The sequence below is a fragment of the Falco naumanni genome, chromosome 2 (genome assembly GCF_017639655.2).
Source record: "Falco naumanni isolate bFalNau1 chromosome 2, bFalNau1.pat, whole genome shotgun sequence".
In the NCBI taxonomy this organism is placed as follows: Eukaryota; Metazoa; Chordata; class Aves; order Falconiformes; family Falconidae; genus Falco; species Falco naumanni.
Window position 1 is genome coordinate 71,354,082 of NC_054055.1, and position 18,941 is coordinate 71,373,022.

The following is an 18,941-nucleotide window of genomic DNA, read 5'->3' on the forward strand; positions in this document are numbered from 1 at the left end:
ATCTTAGCAAACTGTTGGAGACAAGGGGCACTCCAAAAGGTGGCACGTCTTGAAAAGGGGCGTGAGATGGAGAAGAGAGAGAGAAGGAGAAAGGGTGTTATATACCTTTTAATATGGAATACTGAAAGGAATACTTGAGCTATTTCTAAATGTCTACAAGATAACACAGATATAAATTCCAGCCAACGTGGCTTGGTCAAGAGCAGTCAAGTCACACAATAACTGGTATCATAGGGCATTCCTATAAACATAGTGGCATTCCTATAAATACAGTCTTGGTGAAGCTATTCATTGGGTTGATGCAAAGCTGCTGTGGGTTGATGCAAAGCTACTGTGTGCCAGCTAATGATTCACTGTCATATTAGATGGTGGCCCGTCTTAGGTCTGACACTATTCAATATATTTAAGGACATGGGTGACAGAACTAAGTGTGTGCTTGTTACATTTGCAAGTATTACTGAGCTGGAAAGGCTATGGGCACACTGGAGGACAGTAATAGAAGTCAAGGTTATCTTGAGAAAGTGGAACCACAGTTTGAAAAAAACTTGTCTACTTTACAGACAAGTAGAAGGTTCTGTTATGTGTGCAAAAATAATCTGATGCGTAGATACAAATGGGGGATGGAAGAAGGGAAATAACACAATCTGGAGCTGACAAACTAAATACAAAACAAGACTAACATAATTCTGCAAGAAACTCATCATACTGACTGATGTGTACAGGACACCATCTCAGGTGAAGTGGGGTAGTCCTTCACCTCAAGTGTTACGTGCCAGTTTTGAGCACAGTAGGTAGGTCGTCTAGGGAAGACTCTCAGATCTGTCCCATCTTCGGAGGGTTTTAAGAACAGGTTAGATGATAAATATTTGTCAGGAAACTATTTATGTGAAATTGATCTTGCAACTGATCTTGCCTTACAGCTGAAGGATAGACTGCATGACATCTTGAGATCTCTCCCAGCCTTATTCTCTATCATTCTGTAAAATTAGACAAAAATGAAGTGAGGGGAGCCAGTGAAGAGAAGGGGAGAAGATTATGGGAGGAACAGCTGCTGGCATGCAAAGGTGGGGTGTAGGTGGGGTGCAGAGAATTGCAGTAACTTGCTGTGCAAGAGGGAAAGAATCTCCTTCAGTGTTCAGGGGCCCTGCTTTATCTGTGCTGCATTTGCACAGCTGGACTTTCTGGATTGTTTCTTTCAGAGGTTTCCCTACAAGATCACATGAGGTGAACGTGAAGGGAAATTCAGGCATCATCTGGCAAAATGTCTTGCTTTGGCCTTAGAGCAAAACTTGTTCTTTCTCTTTTTGTGGCTTTTAGCTGACATAGGCTTAACAGTGTTTTCTTGATGAAATAACTAGTCTGTCTCTGGTGAGGCACAAGAGTCACTTGAGAAAATCCCTGGGCAAAGAATGTTTGTGGGCTTTCATAATGTGCCTGAGTTTGCAGACGCCAGCTCTTGGGAGAGCTTCATCCCTTTCACCTCCCATGCCTTTAGGAGGCATCTCAAACATGCCTTCAGAGACATTTGCCTGTTTTCCTGACTGGGGCCATGTTCCTCTAAACTAGACCATAGCGGTCCAGAAACGTGTCTGACAGCTCCACAGGGTCCTGTGGCTGGGTGGCCCAGCTCTACACCAGCACAGCAGCTGGGCCATAAGGGTCTCGGGGGCACTAGTCCTTCCTGGCTGGGTGTGCCTCCTCCTGGCTCCCTGAGCGGGGTGCTGGGTAGGCAACAAACTTTTCCTAGGGGCAGGGCCATGTGCGGTTTGAGGATTCACCTTCTGCTCTGAAATAGCCTTCCTTAAATTTGGGTACATTAGTGGCCAGAAATGGCTTGGAAAGGTTGAATTGTCTTATGGCTCTATCATGGTTCTAAGCATGTTAGTACTGTTCTTGGTCCTCTTTTAAACCATGCAGAGGCTCCACATTAGTTGGAAAACTGAGTTTTGGGAGCAGCGTGAGCCAGCGAAGAAGTGGAGATCCTGGGGGCTGGAGCCAACAGAGGAGCTGAAGCTCTTCTCTTGATCCAGTTCTGCTCAGTATGTAGACAGGATTTCCCTTCACAGAATATTTGAATAGAGGGTATTTCACTTCCCCGTACCTCTGGATACTGCTCACCCCTGGGTAGCAGTTGTGAGTGCCTTTTTTTTTGTTCTTGTCTCATTGAAATCTCAGTTCTGGAGGAGGACGGTGGAAGTGACTGGCCCCAGAGGAGAGCACGGTCAGTGTCAGCAGGGCTGAGTCAAAGTAAACCTCACGTCAAAAGTCTGTGAATTAATCCTAGGTTTTAGCAGTATTTCTGTGTGATCAAACACCACAGACTGTTGTGCTCAGTCACCCACAGCACCAGCAGGCACCAGGGGGCTGTGTGAGGGGGCTGCTCCTGAAGGGGTGGGAGGAAGGCAGAAACCAAAGGCATCAGCTGCTGCTGCCTGGGCCTGGGAAGATAGGGAGCGGGGGGCAGCTGCAGCAGGGAGGGGGTTGCCTTTGCAACACCACAGTCCAGCTGTGTCCAGCTTTGAATCATCTGCGGCTTGTCTCTAAAAGACAAAGCAGATGGGAGGAGGGAGCAGAAGGGTAGACCTTGGAAAATGGGTGCATTAATGAAGATTCCTGTTTCTGCATCTCCCTCACGTGAGGGCAGTGACACTGTGACTAGCCAAAGAAAGATGCAAAGCATTTTTCACCAGTAGAATGGTAACTTAAAACAGTGAGTACAGGAAGATTGCTCTCCGGAGACCAAACTAAACAGAACTCCTATTTACACAGGCTGGTCACATCCTGGGACCAGTCAGCGTACTGAGCAAGTCTGAGCTGAAGCTAATTACAACTCTGTTTCATATAACCGTGTACATAAATAATCTGTCAACAGAGAGAAGTGTGCCTTCCCCCGTGGTTGCTGGAGACTGCAGAAGAGATCCCGACACTCCTGCAGAGCCAGCCTGGATTTCCATAGCAAGGCAAAAGCAAAGGGGTGTGCAGCAGGAGCAGGAGCTCAACACGGAAAAACTTGTGGCTCCGGATATTAAGTTGGATACAGAGAAACAGAATAAAGAGAAGGAACGAACCGAGGTACTTACAGTACAAATTTCTGATGCTTTTGTATCACCTTCCTGTTGTATTCTTTGGATCTACTGCTATATCACCAGTCATGCCATCACGATTACAGTTACTTAATGAGTATAAGCCTAAGTAACAAACACGCTGCTCTCAGTAATGTGTTACAGATGCAGAATTCGCTGATTGTTCCGATATGTAATTTTCTATTTCCAAGAAATCTGGAACTATGCAAGATGTGTAAAATTTCTTGCTTAGGTGCCCAGTACACACTTACCAGATCTAATGTGTGTATTGCATGCTAAAATTCCCCAAATGAGGGGCTAAATTGTACAGTCTCAGATCTCTCTCAATACAGGGGGAATACTTTCTCTTTAACTATCCTTCTAAGCACAGCATTTCATTGAACCTCCTGACTGATTTAACACTGAATGAACAGCTCGGTCCCAGAAGCTCCTAGGTAACAATTTTTAGAGCCTTGAGAAGTAAAATAGGATAAAAATAACTTTTGCACTTGCAGAAAGTGCCAGGATATAAATTCTGGCTCTCTGTATATGGATAACTTCAGATGCCCATGTGGTGCCATGCAACGTGGGCTGACGCTGCCTCTTCAAAGATCCCATGCAAAACAGGGTGATACCCTGGGTGATCTTCCCAGATGACAGAGCTTTGCCAGCAGAAGGACTTGGCATTAATCCAGAGTACTAACAAGGCTTCCCTGGTACCGGGCTAGCTCAGGGAGGCAGCAGCATGCGAGTGCTGCCTGTGTTGTGCCCTGCACAGTAAGAACCCCGCGCTGATGCAGGAGCATGTGTGTCCTATGCCAATATAGCATTCCCAGTGCAAATGGCCTACTTTCTTGTTTCAGATGGTACTGTTAGAAACCCAGATAGCTGTGTTATATCCTGGAATAAGAGAAGATTTCTAGATGACGAGAAATAGCAGTGGTTAGATTAACAAAAAATAATACCTAATAAAGTGTCTAGGCAAGATTATGAACTGCGATAATGCTCAGCATTGTCATAGCACTTAAAACACCATGGGTTTAAATGATCCCAAAATACAGTTTCTGTTTCAGAATAGGAAACTCCAGATTTTAGCTGGCAGTGTTCCCTAAAATTCATGCCATGCATTTTTCCCCCTATATCAGCTAACAAAAAACATGCCAAGATGATCCTGACTGCAGCATGTGAGACTTGGTGCCACTGTACTACTCCTACTTTCTCCTCTCCCACATGGCACCAGGCACTATCACTTCAGAGTAGTTTTTGATACTGGCAAGAAAATCCATGGGAGGACGTGCTCGATTTCTTTTTTATGGAAAATCCATTTACTGTCAACTGTCCAAAAATACAGTGCCCTAACCCACAAAATTTGGGAGGTGGAAGGGAAACATGAGAGAACAAGGAGTTTCCAAATCCTATATATGTTAGTAGAGGTGTGCAGAGGACTTGGAATACGTCTTGCATTGAAGATTACAATAACCTACTCATAGGTACCATTATAAATAAAAGACACAGCGGGATAGTCTTAATTTGTAAGGCTGAGTATCATGGATGTGAACATGAAACCACTGGAGCTTTTTGAACAGGTGGGAGGATGGGGACCAATGTGTGATGAGTGCGTGCGGTCTTTGGACTGTCACAGACACCACATCCACTCCCTTTGCTCGTGTTCTTCCAAACTGGTCTCATTTTCTCAGCATTACTTGGATTTTATCCCTCTCTGTGCCTAGGGGTCAGTGAAGCAGCAATGGAGCAAACCATCACACTTGGCACCTAAAACCACTTCTGAAGAACAGAGGAGAGAGACAATGTCTGAAGTGAAGGAGCCCCTGCTGAGAACCAGTTCATTGTCACATTGTGTCCCTGGTAGGAAACAAAAAGTTTGAAATGTAGGCTGTTATCTCACAACCCTGTCAGAAGAAATCCTGCTTGAGTATGCTGGAAAACTAGTAGGGGCTAGATCCTAATCTCTTCCCCAGTTCCACATCAGCAAGGGCAAACTTTTCTCAGCATTCACAGCTGGGGCTTTATTTGGTGACATGTTCTTTTGGCCGCATTGATTACAGTGTAGTCAAAACTCATGTTGAAGGAAATGTGAATCGAGAGCGCTAGACCATTTCACAGGACAGGGTCCCAAACACACTATCCCAGTGTAAAATGTAAAATCCATGCAAAATTCTTTCCAGTGGCATTCAGTTTTAATGTGGTTTCCTCAGCAAGCTGGAATGATGTGATCACAAACTCTCTGCCATTCCGTCCTCCCACAGTAACTTTGAATCTCTTTGATAAATTCAAATTTGAAAGAAGAGCAGAAGTTTGGAAGGTGGTGAAATTCCTATGAGTTGGGGGCTGGGTAAAGAAGGAATTCGCAAATGAAAAGACTCCTTCTTCTTTGGCCTGGGTGTTAACACAGGGCATGGCAAGGAATCCAGGTCATCCTGTTGGTTTGGGTAAATTTAGGGACCAAAAATGATTATTGATGAGAAAAACATCATGTTCTTTTGAGCACAGAATGGTTATTTCCTCAATAACATATTGCAGAATAAGCTTCCACGTGAAATGTAAAGATTTTCTAGCATGGGAAGTTTTTAATGAAAGAGCTAGGGTGTATAGCTGCACAGCAAACATACGTAAAACATCCGTGTGTTTTATTCACAGTAGCTCCATCACCAGCACTGGTGGATAAGGAGGAAATAAGCCACTTGAAGAAAGCCAGTAACGCTGCTCCAGATCAGCCATCATGGATGGAACTGGCCAAAAAGAAATCACAAGCTTGGAGTGATATGCCACAGATTATAAAATAAAACGATGTAAACAAATAGCATCTTCTGTAATTAAGTCAACTACTTAACTGAACTTCTACAGACCAGCTAATCACAGGGAAGAATCTCTTGATACAGGAGAAGGGTTTTATTATACAGCTGTGGAGAAAGTGTGCAATAGGTGCAGTCAAAAAGTTTACCTTCAACTTTGTAGCAATCAGGATGCAATGGGAATGGATTACTTAAATTATGCTAAGGACATACTTACACCTTTGAAAAGAAAACGTTTGCCTTACAACTTTCCTGCATTTTATGCTTTTAATTATGTTTGCATCAAAACAGGATCTTTGCTAAACTCTGCTGAACTTCTGTTGTTGCTGGAAACTCCTATTTGTTACGGTTTTCTCTGTTTACATTTATAAATTGTGCACTAACATTGTTACTCTGTTGATGTGTGTCACTGGGATCGTCTGACACTCTTTCTGTCAAAGCTGTTCGGCCCATGGAGGTGTTCATGAGTAGCTGCTAGTGAGCACTCCATTAAAAAGTGTTGCTTGAGCCGCGTGCTTGCCTAACTGAGACAAGTGGTCCAATTTCTGGGCTTAGGTTACATTTCATGAAGCACAAATACACACATTTATGCGTGACCATGAATAAAAATTCCTCAGCTCCTTCTGTGAGCAATTTTGGTTGCACAGTGTTCGCAAGCAGGCAAGCAGTAAGGAGACTGATCTGCAGTTGGAAGCTCATCAATGCATCCATAGTTGCTTTCCTACTTTTATCTGGTTGCAGCTGGCTTTCCTTTGTGTGAAATCATCTTTCTCAATTAGGAGGATACTATTAGTAGCAATGGACAATATGAATTTAGTTAAAAAATGAAAACTGGAAAGTCTTGAGCTAGAGACCAAACAGAAATGCTGGGAAAAACTGTGAACTTCATTGTGGTGTCAGCTTCGCGTGTCACCCCCTACATAATCTTAATTATTCTCATTAAAAAACAGTAATGTATAGCATCTCTGTACTTTACTACCTTTGTATAAAATTCTCATGCTTATCAGCCTCAGTCTTCCCCACCAGTTTGGGACTCCAGCTCATGAAGTCTCCTAGGTTCTTCACCTTCACCTGTTTAACAAGATTGACAAGAGAAATCATTGCTGGTCATTAATCAAGACCCCTCTGAATATATTTTAAGACCTCCCTGTGAGTTAGAGCAGCAAACAACAAACCCCGTTAGGGAATTGCTTTGAAACTAAATGCCCCACTGCTAGGGCAAGCATTTCACTTTGCGTACGTTTGTGTGAAGTACTACCTTAGTTTATATTTGTGATTTTGTTTTTCTTGTCACATTAACATTCTCTTTTTGGAGAAAAGTAGGGGGACTTTAGGAAGCCTAGGATTTCCTAACACCTGCATTTGCTGTTTCAAAATCTTGTCTTCTTCAAGGAGGTGGGGAGGAAAACCTGAGCTCCCTCAGTAATGACAACTGCATTTTGCAATGAATAACGAAAAAAGGCAATGGAACATGCGAATATCTAAGACACCGACAATGATTTTGAGACAGGTTTTCTTTCATCATGGAAAATAGGAGGAGGAAAAACGAGTTTTATATTTGTCAAAGCCTTTGGATAAAGCCTGTCAGCCTGCGTGGCTGCTGAAATCAGCCTGCGTGGCTGCTGAAGGCCTGATGCAGCTGCTGCGCAGACCTGCTCCGGCCCATCAACAGCAGCTGTCAGTGGTCCCAACGCAAACGGGCTTCTGCCAGCTGTCCCAGGGTTTTCTCCTTCACACAAATCACGACCGGCAGCGTGGGCATACCTGCTGATATCAGAAGTGGCAAGACAGCTCGCTGTTAAACGGAACCACGACAGAAATAGTAACTTAATTACAGGACATGCAACCTTGGGCTCAATTGCCCAGAGGTTTGTTGTGCAAACAACTTTCGCATTGCTCCCCCATGAGCAAACATGCACAGCCCTTAATCTCAAGTGGTTTTGGGGTTTTTTTGGTATTTAAATCATACTCCAGGGCCTACCATAGAAATAGGTACATTTTTCAGATACAATAAAAAGCATCTTAACTCCCTCTCTCTCCAAAACACCCTTTCTGTAATAAAATTAGCATAAAGTGTAGCTTTAAGATACACTGTTACCTTTTGTAACAATCTTGAAAAAAACCGCAGTTTCTTTATTAAAGGAATATAATATATAAAAAAAGACAAAACTTGTATTCTCTGATTATTGCCACCCTTTGAAAAGAGCACAGTGTTTTCAGGAAATACAGTTAAAAGTACTGTCTGTCTCCTTGCAGTTCTCTCCCTGTTTAAAATAATTAAAACCCTGTCAAATCATGACTGAATTCCTGCAGTGTGACCTGTGCAGCTGTATGGGGAAGAGTGCAAATCTCTTGGACTATCTCCTGTTTTCATAGCTGGATGCTCAGGAATGACAAGAGACAAAAGGCGGAGGTATCATGGCAAGACCTGCACAGTCTCAAGGAGAGCAAGTCCCGTGTCCCCCCCTGCTTGAAGATACGTCAAGGAGAGGAGGTGAGGGGGGTAACCAGCTCTGCGTGGAGCTCATGTGGCATTTGGGAGCTGAATTTAGGAGCATGCTGAAGTGAGAAGCATGGGGTGGACATCAGCCTGCATTTTGGCATTGACTGGGTCATGGTTTAGGGTTTCCACTGGCTCAACTCACTTTTGGGTTTTAGTGCCAAGCAGGTACGAACGACCGCCGTGAGCGCTGAGTGACAGCCAGCTTTGTGGATCCCTACAAGCCCGTGAGCAATCTTCACCCAGCCTCCAAGGGAGTAGGACTACAGCCCTGCAGGCTGCTCAGGACTACGTGAAACAAACTCAGGATCTTGACCATAATTTCAGAGGAATTTAAGTATCTCAAGATATGCTTCAGAGAAGCGGCAACATGATGCGCTGCTTTTCACGCAATGTGTAATTACACTGAAACTGTTTGTCATGGGAGGCTGTAGACACCACAGGTTTAGATGACTTCAAAAAGCAGCTAGACAAATCAGCGGAACACAAAGGCCATCAAATGCTTCTCAACACAAAAGCCAGGGCCTTGGCTTGGGAGACTGAAAGGCTTTGGGAGGTGGTGTGGCTGGTGGACTTCATAATCTCCCATCGCTGCCAATGGCCCTGGCCTTTGTGCAAGAGAAGACGCTTGGCTACGGGGACCTCTGCTCTGGCAGCTAGGGGAATTTTGATTTTCACAAACAGTGTTGCTTTGTACCAAGATTTCTTCATTCTAAATCAAGGGGTCATGCAAGTAGGTCTTGCTATAGCTGTCTTGTCAACAGGTAGGCAAAATAGTTTTAGAGCCTGTGTATTTTTTGGTCAGATGGCTTATTTGTGGCAATGGAAAGACTCAAACACAAATATATTTTTCTCCTCTGTATGAACAGTGATTTATATGTCACACTCAGTACCACCAGAAAAGCCTTTCAGATCTGATCAGCTTTCCTAAGGACGTCATTGTACTTTTCCAGCTGAGAAGCAATATGACTGACTCAGGCTGATCCATTTTGCTCAGGCAGCTGCAATATATATTGTTGACGTATAACATCTAACAGGGAAATAAAATGTAAAAATTCACCTTTTGTTCACGACTCATGCACATAAACTAACATAGTTTGAATTACAGTCAAAGAACAACAACAAAATGGACTTGAAAAATAGAAATTTCCTCTCCCAGAAGCGTTGCATGAGACATCTTTGGCTTTCCATTTAATGAGCAAGGTGACAGTGTGCAAGCAGTTGTCCTTCCCAGTGGTGAAGGACTGCACACAATGCAAACAAAATCGTTTATTGGGCATCTTTCAGTTCAAAAACTAGATTCTATGACTTACATAGTTTACTAGTTGGAGTATCTGAATTAGCTACCTCCTAACGTTTAGTAATTTTGAGAAAAAAATTACAAGTAAATTATTTTTCATGTACAGCAAAGTGTAATAAATTTTTAAGGCCAAAATATCCCTCTGGCCTTTGCTTTGGTATGGTGTTTTGCACTGTGTTGCCTTTGACAGTAAAAACATTTACTAAATCTGTTGGTTTTTTTTTTTCAAGATGAGAGGAATATAAAATCTTGTTGCCAGTGAAAATATCCAGCAGCAGCACAGCAAGCAGCTTGCTGTAATTTTGCAATGTCATTAATTCCCTCTTAGTCTCAAGGAGCATCATAAACTTGCCAAAATGTTTGCTTTGTATACATGATGAGCCCTCTGCTGTGGGTAACAAAGGTTTAATTACAGGATTTCATGTTTGTGGTTAGAAGGTAACTGATGAACTGTTACAGAATCCCCCACCAAAAAAGCCATTTGTGAGCACTGGGCAGTGCTGCGCGTCTCATAAAACTGCAGGGGGAATGTAACCCTGTGTGATCCTGCACATGTGGCTGCGTGGGATTAACTCTTGTAGGAGAAGGCATTTAAGTTCAAAGTGAGCACAGGTCAAAGTGGGCTCACATACTCCTGAAGTTCACCAAGATGCTCAACAAGCAGCAGGAACCATTGAGTTTTTATAGTGCGGGATCTTTTATTGTCTGACTTCACAAAATAAATGCCGTCTGAAGATTTTTATGGATTATTACTCCCAGATAATTCTCTGCATCATGTTGCACTTTGAAGCTGGAGGCTGATGGGACACATATTCGTAGTCCATGCAGATCTTCTTCCTTTGCAGTATCTTGCAGAACCTTTGCTGCAGATTCTAATTCTTTGTGTACACTGGCCATATTACCAGAAGAAAACCTCTCTAGCTCACCTAAAGCAGCTTAAACAAAGGTAATTCAGGAAAATGTTAAACTATCTCCCTCTCTGGGATCAGAAATAACTCTCTTAAGAACTGTTAGGAATGCAGCTAAGAGTGTGTAAGAGATTACTGAAGCCAAGTGATAGGGGACAATTTTCCTGCCTTCTTGCCATCTCACACACCTTCACACTGAGTACTTCCATTGTTGACTTCTTCTTGCTTTGTTTATTTACTTACTTGCATATGGAGTGGTGTGTGTGGCAGGTTCATAACTTCACTGAAGCCTATTTGAGGATGCTGATCCAGGTACCATGTGTTATCTTAACCCACTTCAGCAAGTAGTCCCCGAATATGGTTTGATTTCATGTCATGGTTGACATGTAATTTGTTACCCTCCCTTTGAAAGTCAGCTCTGCCCGAGAAACACTTCAATAAAGAAAGGAAAGAGAAAGAAATCTCTGTTCACTGTCTACTGGAAAATGGCACTTTGTACCAATGGCCCCTGTGACAATTACCAGCGCATGGCTTCCACGCTGTCACCTGTTAGCCATGCCAGCTGCTGCAGGGTGACAAGGCAACTGGGCCACCCGTGCTGCTCTTGGGCCAGATGGTGGAAAACCATGGCCCCATCAGTGATGGTGAGGAGGCAGAGGAATCCGGCAAGACCCTCCTATTGCCAACCACCACCCGCGCTGCCCTCCCCAGCCAGCAGCTGGTACCAGATGGCACTGGGCTGAGGCAATAGCACTTACATAGCTCTGGGCTCCGGCTCCAGTCACGGGACTGTGCGGTGGCAGCCCAAGGTGCTCTAAAGATTTCAACGCTGTGTCAGAAACTAGAAGTTGCTGATCTGCAGTCAGGTTTGTCCCAAAGTCACACTCTGGTGATCATGTCTCCCAAAGGAATCCTATTCCCACGTTATTTTTATTACTCCTTCACTGAATGTAACAAGACTACTGGTAAACCCCTCCAAGCCATTGCCTACGTCGAAGAACCAAGGAGAACTGTCTGGAAAGAGCAGAGGAAAACATCCACAGTTGTGACAGGAGGAGAATTCAGCTAATAACCCTTCAGGAAAACAAAAGCCACCTTTCTCAGCAGAAATAAGAGGCTCCTTAATAAGCTGTTGGCTCATCCTCTTTGCTCTCAGCACCGGAGATAATTTTGATGGGCAGGCTGCCTGCAAACAGGGCAGAGAAATAAGGCCCTCAGCCTGTCCAGACAAAACAGACATCATCTTCCCCATCTGGCCACTCCTTTAAACAAGGGTTGACTTCTTTTAACTCCTTTTAACTCTTCCCACAGCACTTGCCTTGAGTATGCAAAAGGGATTACTTTTTGCTTAATGAAACCTTTTGTTTGGTTCATGCCTTTCTTTTGAAGCACAATAAAGAGACTCCCAAGTAAAAAGAGCCCTGGTGCAAGTCACTCCCCACACCCCAGCTCTGGCACTGCAAAGCTGGTAGGTCCACTCTTTCAAGCCCCCGGGGTTCCTGGTGGTTCAATGGTGCCGTGTGTCCAGCTCCAGCCCTCCCAGGACCTGCCACAAAACACCATGGCCAGCCCAGGCCAGGCCCCGCGGCACGCTGCGAACGGCACAGGGCACGGTGCCGCACGAACCCCGGCTGGCAGGAGTCACGCTGGCCTCCTGTTACCAGGCCTCACCGTAAACTGGCGGAGAAGTACGAGGTGAGCCTAAATTCCCTTTACGGACAGGCATGTGACACGCACATGAGCGTGCGTTCACCATGCACTAGAGCTGCTGGATGTGCTTTTGCGCAGCACGGTGATGGGGCAGGCACGGCCTGCGTGCTGCGGTGTCACAGTCCCGAAAGGAAGGAAGCAAGGTGAAGAAAAAAAGTTGGAGCTAGAGATAACAGAGGCAACCCTTCCTGCTCAGTGCGGGATTCCTACGGCCCCGTTTCTTTGCTGCGTCCTCCCGCTCTGTGATTTTCTGTTTATTTTCCTGGTGCATGGAGGCACCTGCCACCAGAGCCTGGCTGCATTTTTTCCACATCAGACCCAGCTACGGAGCTCAGTCCGCCGAGGGAGAGCGGGGCAAGGGCAGCCTGGGGCAGCGGGTGACAATGCGCTTTTGATGGTGGATCATGCTGTCAGCTGCTCTCCAGAGAGACACTGAGCTTTTCAATTGCCTTTGCATGCCACAATTTCCCTGATTAATGTGAAGATATAATTTATCTTACCTTGCGATCGTGGACAGGAGATTGGGGGAGGCAGATTTTCATGTGACCTACTTCCCTAAAGCAGGATGGGAATGAAGGTTTTGCTTTGGCTTAGGGAAAAGGCAGCGTTCGCTGTCAGAGCCTGTTTTCATGCGGGGAAAGCCGAGGGTGGTTATTCGAACAGGTGGGCTTGTACTGGTTTCCCCGTTTGCTTTACCCCGTTGCACAAGCAGCTCCTCAACCCCCCGGCCGAAGTAAGTGGCACCCCCACCAGCCCCCTCCCGACACGACCGCCGGCACCCTGCTGCAAAGCAGCAATGCTCCGGCTGGCTGAGTCTTAGAAGTTACACCAAAGACATGGGAGGAGAAGGGGTGGCTTCCTTGGCCGCTTTTATGTGATTGATGGACAAAAAGGGAGCCTCTTAACTATACACATGTCTCAGAAATGGCTGTGGATAATTTGGAATCGTTAGCAAGTAACTGATGAGTTTCAGAGAGGGCAGAAGGACACAAGCTTAATTTCTTGTGTAACATTGTTGAAATACAACTGAAGTATAAAGCCAAACGTAAAAGAGAGAATAAAAATCTCCATCTTGCCTATACAAAAGAACTTTTTAATTTTGTGCTTCTCTTATATGTAAGCTAATAAATTCAAATTATTAAAATATTTTATTTTAGAGGTGAATGCTTGTTGTCAGGACATAAAACATACTTCCTCCTAATTTAGTAGGTGATTACTCCTTTAACATGAAACAATTTCTGGTCCTGAATTCTGCCTTCCCTTCAAACAGCTGAATTAAATTTGAAGCTTTTACACTTGGGCACAGAAACCCCTTTGATCAAACTGGAGTCCAGCATGTGACAGCCAGCGTCTGTCTCTCCCTTTGCAGCATGTGAGTTTTGTTTGCTTACACGAACCTCTGGCTCTTGCCTGGTGCTGGGACATCCCCAATACATTCAGCAACTTCAGCTCAGGCGCTGACCTTTCATTTCAGGAGAATTTTTCTATTTACACACCAAAATAACCGAGGCTGGAGCTGGCCCCTCTTCCCTGTCAGCAAGCGATGGTGCAGAAACGCTGCAGAAGGAACAACTTTCCTATGCTGTCAAGGCAGATATTTTTATTATGTGCCTCTGGCTCCTTTCCTAGATCCTGTTTTACTTCTTTTCAGCCTGTTAGGCAATTGCCTAGAGGAACCTCATGAAGAACCCCTCCCTGCTACCAGGTCCCACACAGACGTGGTCCTGTCGCCTAGCGCATGGGTCCTGCTGCCTTCCAACGGGCAACATGCCCGAGCAGGAGCCTGCAGATGCCTTTGGGCTGCGGCACTGTGCATGAGCCCCCAGCTGACCCCAAATTTTATCTTTCATAAACACAGGGCTCACTTAGCTGATTCAATATAATTGAACCGGTTTTCTCAAAATGATATGTATTGATTAATGAGTGAATTAAGCCATTGAATTTTGGCTCCCTGACCCCTCCAAGGTACAGCTGCTGAACTGTTATGCTTTTAATCATATTCTGCTTCACTTTTAATCATATTCTGCTTGGTTGCATGTAGGAGTTCACACTGGTGTTTGCAGTGCTTGGGGACCTACTTCGGAGCAAGCGTATTTTGACTACTGTAGCAAGATGTACTTTATTTGCTTGGTTCTGACTGATGCATTTTATGAATCTTCCCTGCTCTTAATAAACATAGTGGCGTTTAATTATTGAGACATTTCATAGAAATGTTTTTGAGAGGAAGACAAATTTTATGTTCTGACTAAATAATTAAACATTATGCAAATGTGCACAATGCCAGCATTCTGGTTACACAAAACAATGCTTGGATAATGGCCTTGTTTGCACACTGAGTTAGTATTGTTGGGCTCTAATTAGCAGCAGATATGGTATTACTGTGATTTAAAAATATAAACAGGTTCTGATGAAACAGGACAAGCACGAGTGTAAGGCTGAGGGCCAGGCTGCAGCCACAGTCTGCGAGGAGAAGGTGGGATGTCTTCCCCTAAAGAAGCACCTACCATCACAGCTGTGCTCCCTGGGGAGCCAGGCCAGCCCTGGGCTCACCCTCCTGCAGCTGGCAACCTCACCTAAATACAGAGGGAAGAGGTAGGGCTGTGGGCTGCGACACAGCCTGCAGCATGAGAGAGATGGGGAGGAAAGCCATTGCTTTCCACACAAGCCCACTTCACCTGTGCGCAATGTGATACTCTCCGCCTCATCCTTGCCTTTTTCCTCCTTCAGCCCTGGTGGTCAGGGACAAAATCCAGCCCTTGATGATTTTAGGGTTTAATTTTTCATAAACAGGAGTCGTCCTGAGGCCTGACTTCGAACATGTTAGTGCACATGTGCCATGTAGCCTAGGGTTAAAGTGTAATCGCCTTAAAAAGCAAAGGACTCTGCATGTGTCAGCCTTGTAATTTGTTACAGCTCTGTTTCTCTCAGGATAGGAATAATAGTAACAGCATACATGGCATGCCATATGCTAGTGATGCAGCTATTGCCATTATCAAACTCATCATTGATGACTGGCATGTGACAAACTGCAGAAAGAGTTTATTAATTGCTTCGTGTGCTCCAGCTGCCAGAGGTACTTAACAGCTTTGATAGGTGCCTGCTTCTGACCCCTGTCCCATTCACTTTTATTACCTGCACGTTTGGTGGGTGGAATTAGCATTTGCCCACGTGGTTGCAAAGCATGTGGGATCATAGTAGGAGCTGTCATTCTGAAAAGTACTTTTTGGGAATAAAATACAGTATCAACATATTGCTCTTATACTGCTGGTTTCCCTTTGTGTGCCAGGAGAGTAATCTGCATGCAATTGAGAGCAGGCAGAACACCTAGTTTACATGTGGAGATGGGAACCTAAAACTTCTTCTGAAGGTGTGAAGTAAGGAATACACCATTTCATTTAAAAATTTATGTCCTTGGTGGTGTTCCTGGGGGATGGAGCTATCACAAAGCTCTTATGTTATTACTATCATTTCTATTGTCTGTTGCAGCTGCAGCAGTGCTTTTCTTGTTGCTACTTACATGTTATTCCAATATACAGGTAGGGCTCCTGTCTAAGGTTCATTTCTCTTTTGACTAAAATCTTGGTCTAAAAAGTCCTAAGACATGGGAAATTGCACTCATTATTTCTAAATGCCATGAAAAATGCTCCTGTCCTATCTATGTTTTCCTCATCATCTACCATCCTCCCACTGCTGCTTGGATAACTAAAAGTTTGCTTTGTGGGGAGGTGATGGGATTGTAAATTGGCAGAAAGATAACACTCAAATGAAAAAACCATCACTAAAGCCTTTAAGGCCGGTCAGAATGACTTAATACAGCCTAGATCCCTGCTGCCGTAGGGCAAAGCATGAGATCTTTCCATTACAGCACAGCAACAGCTCTGCTAGTTTAAATGAAGAGTGGTTTTGATAATTATTTCCAGTGTTGCAGAGTTCACACACTCACAGGGACTGCATTAATACTTGTCGTGTCTTGGAGTGACACAAGTTAAAGTTAACAATATGTACTATAGGTAAGTCGAGCTAGGGGGTCTAAAGATATCATTCTCTTATTCCTTCTCTCTCCCACCCCGCCCTAAATGAGCTGCTGACAGAATCACTTTGGCACGTACCTTGAGTTCAAACAGCAGGTCTCAGTCCTCCTGGGGCTGGACTGGAGCCCGCTCGTCTGTGGCCCTGCTGTGGCATGGAATGACATGCACAGTGAATATGCTGTTCAGGGTGAAATTTAGACCTGGCAGGTTGATGGGGAGACCAAAAACCCCTTACCAATGATTAGGGATGAACTTAGGATTTGAACTTCTTACCCGTATCAGATGTGATGGGGCTGGACACGATTAGAAGGATGCATGTTGCAGTGTTATGCTTTGTCAAGGCATCCATGAATCTATCTCCCCTTCACCCCAGTGTAAACAAGTTTAACAATTTCTGGCTCTTCTTTGCAATATTGGTATGGAATTACGAAAGCAAAGCAGTTGGGGAAGACAGGAGAGTGGCACGGGATCAGAGCAGAAGGTGGGGTAAGGAAGGTACAAGAGTGAGGGCTATGCCTCTTTGCCCATTGAGGCAATGCTGGCTCGAGCATGGGTAGGCCACAGGTGATGACTGCAGTCAATGCAAATTCTCACCCAACCATCATCTTCAGCATCAAGTTCCACACCTACAGTTTTGGCTTGGTACTCAGGTTGCCAAGAATGAATGCAGAGGGGTCATACAGCTAGTGTAATTCACGGAGGTGCAGCCTGCTCCATCCTTGTAACCAACCCTGTCTGTTTAACTTGTTGCTACCACCCCCCACCCCCCGTTCATCTTTTGCTGGGAGAAGGAGTTTTCATCCCCTGCCCCGTGCTGCCTCTAGTGGCAGAAAACGTGTGCCGAGCTCACCCTTCACCGAGCGCGCTCACTCCGTGAAGAAAGAGGTCAGGTTGACGCAAGAAACCACAGGAAGCTTTTCCCCACCACTTCCCCATCTGCAGAGCTCTTGTCGTAGCATGGCTCTTTGCAAGCTATCAACCCCCACCAGAAACAGAGCATAAAGTGAAAGGATGCGGCAGCAATTGCTTTATTCCAGTTTAGTCTTCAAGAGATGTCCAGATCTGCCCTTCAGTCAGCAGCGGAAGAAAGAGATACTCACTGACCAGACACCTCCTGGGTGATGTGGCAAGAGTAGGAGGGAGCTACTTGTCCCAGAGCTGGGTTTTAGCCAAGAGTTTGGTGCCTGGTTTTGACTCTTTAACATCTGGTCCTAACGAAGTGGACTGAACCACATCCTGCACAAGCTGCCTTCCCGTCGGAAGGAGGACTGATGAGGAAGAGGCACGCTGGGTTAGACAAGAACACAGGTGAGACAAAAAATGTGATGCAAAGACTAATGTGCAGCCAGCCCACTCTTTGGCAGGGGAGCTTGTACCAGAAGTCTGGAGTGTAACGTTTTAGTCCGTGTTTTTTGGCAGTCAGAAGTTTAGATTTGCATTGTCTTTGCAGATTTTAGCTCAGGTTTTACAAAACTCCACATCTTTGGAAAATATGCTAGAGCATTAACTGCATTGTTCAAGTAGGTATCTGGGCATTTGCAGTGGGTAGAGCTAGAAAATCGTTATAGTCTGTAACAATTCGGCACAAAATAATTAAGAGTCTTACAGGAGTCACAGTTTGTCAAAGTTTCATCTACCAATGAGACTTTGTGCTGGATTTTGACAAACTCTTCTGAAATATCTTATTTTTCCCCTGTGCAAGTTGACTTGGATTCTTTCCCCATGCTGTCTGGACCTATATTTAGTTTTGCTTAGGCAAGTGTGAAACAGACCTTCAGAAGAAGACGACCTTCAGAAACCTGTACTTGCTGAGGACCTGATTCAGACTTCCCTTTAACGGCACCCTTCCCTGCTGTTGGCGGACCAACCACCAAATTATCCCAAGGTAAGTTAAAGACGACATCATCTCAGTGTGTTTTGCTTACGATGAAGATGTCCAATGCACAAAATCTCGTTCTCAAAATTCCCCTGAAAAAAATGTCTGTTTTTTAAAATTAAGAGAATACCATGAAGCAGGCATGTTGAAAAAGAGCTGGCAATCAAAACCTTAATTCTTTACATGATTTCCTTCTGCTTGGACTATCTCTTCAGTACTAACTTCATCTGACTGCTCTTTACCCAGGCATTGGACCTCAGCAATATTGGCACAATATGAACTTCACAGTTTCCAGGTTTATGTTTATGTAATAGTAGGAATGCATTTAAAAGCCTCCGCCTTCAGAAGGAGATTGATAAATGTAAATGTTCATCACCTCTGAGCATATGGCAGAGGCATTTGCGGCTCAGACAGAACCTACACAGTGAGTAAAATGACAGTAATGTGGGGGTGAGGGTAGAAAAACATGAGTTTGGAGACAGAGCTCTGTTCCTACCTCCCTGAGAGACTTCTTAGATTATTTGCTCTCTCTCCCACCTCAGGTTTTATCTTGTTAAAATGGACCAATAATTTACCTACTGGAAAGGACAGCACTGTCACACCTGACTTCTGAGTGAGACACAGCTGCGTGTGGAGAAGCGGCATCACAACATCTAACAAAAGACTACAAAACTTCATAATGTAGTTACAGAAAAGGCAGAATAAAGATTACCCAAATGTGGCATTTTTTTGCTACTAAGC

General features: G+C 44.6%; 1 protein-coding gene and 1 long non-coding RNA gene across 3 annotated transcripts in view; both read left to right on the forward strand.

The window, feature by feature from the left end:
- CRACDL (CRACD like) overlaps positions 1-7,997 on the forward strand; it is a 28,209-nt gene extending 20,212 nt beyond the window's left edge. Inside the window, exons 8-10 of the mRNA XM_040584765.1 lie at positions 2,873-3,072; positions 4,793-4,928; positions 5,721-7,997. Coding sequence (XP_040440699.1) covers positions 2,873-3,072; positions 4,793-4,928; positions 5,721-5,866 — 482 coding nt within the window. The 3' untranslated portion in view covers positions 5,867-7,997. The remainder of the gene's footprint in view (positions 1-2,872; positions 3,073-4,792; positions 4,929-5,720) is intronic.
- A 9,356-nt stretch (positions 7,998-17,353) lies between these two features.
- Positions 17,354-18,941, forward strand: LOC121083586. Of its 2 annotated transcripts, none has more exons than XR_005826418.1 (3): positions 17,354-17,632; positions 18,070-18,209; positions 18,743-18,941. It is a non-coding gene; the product is annotated as an uncharacterized LOC121083586 (long non-coding RNA). The 2 variants fall into 2 exon arrangements; XR_005826419.1 differs by having other exon boundaries at positions 18,080-18,209.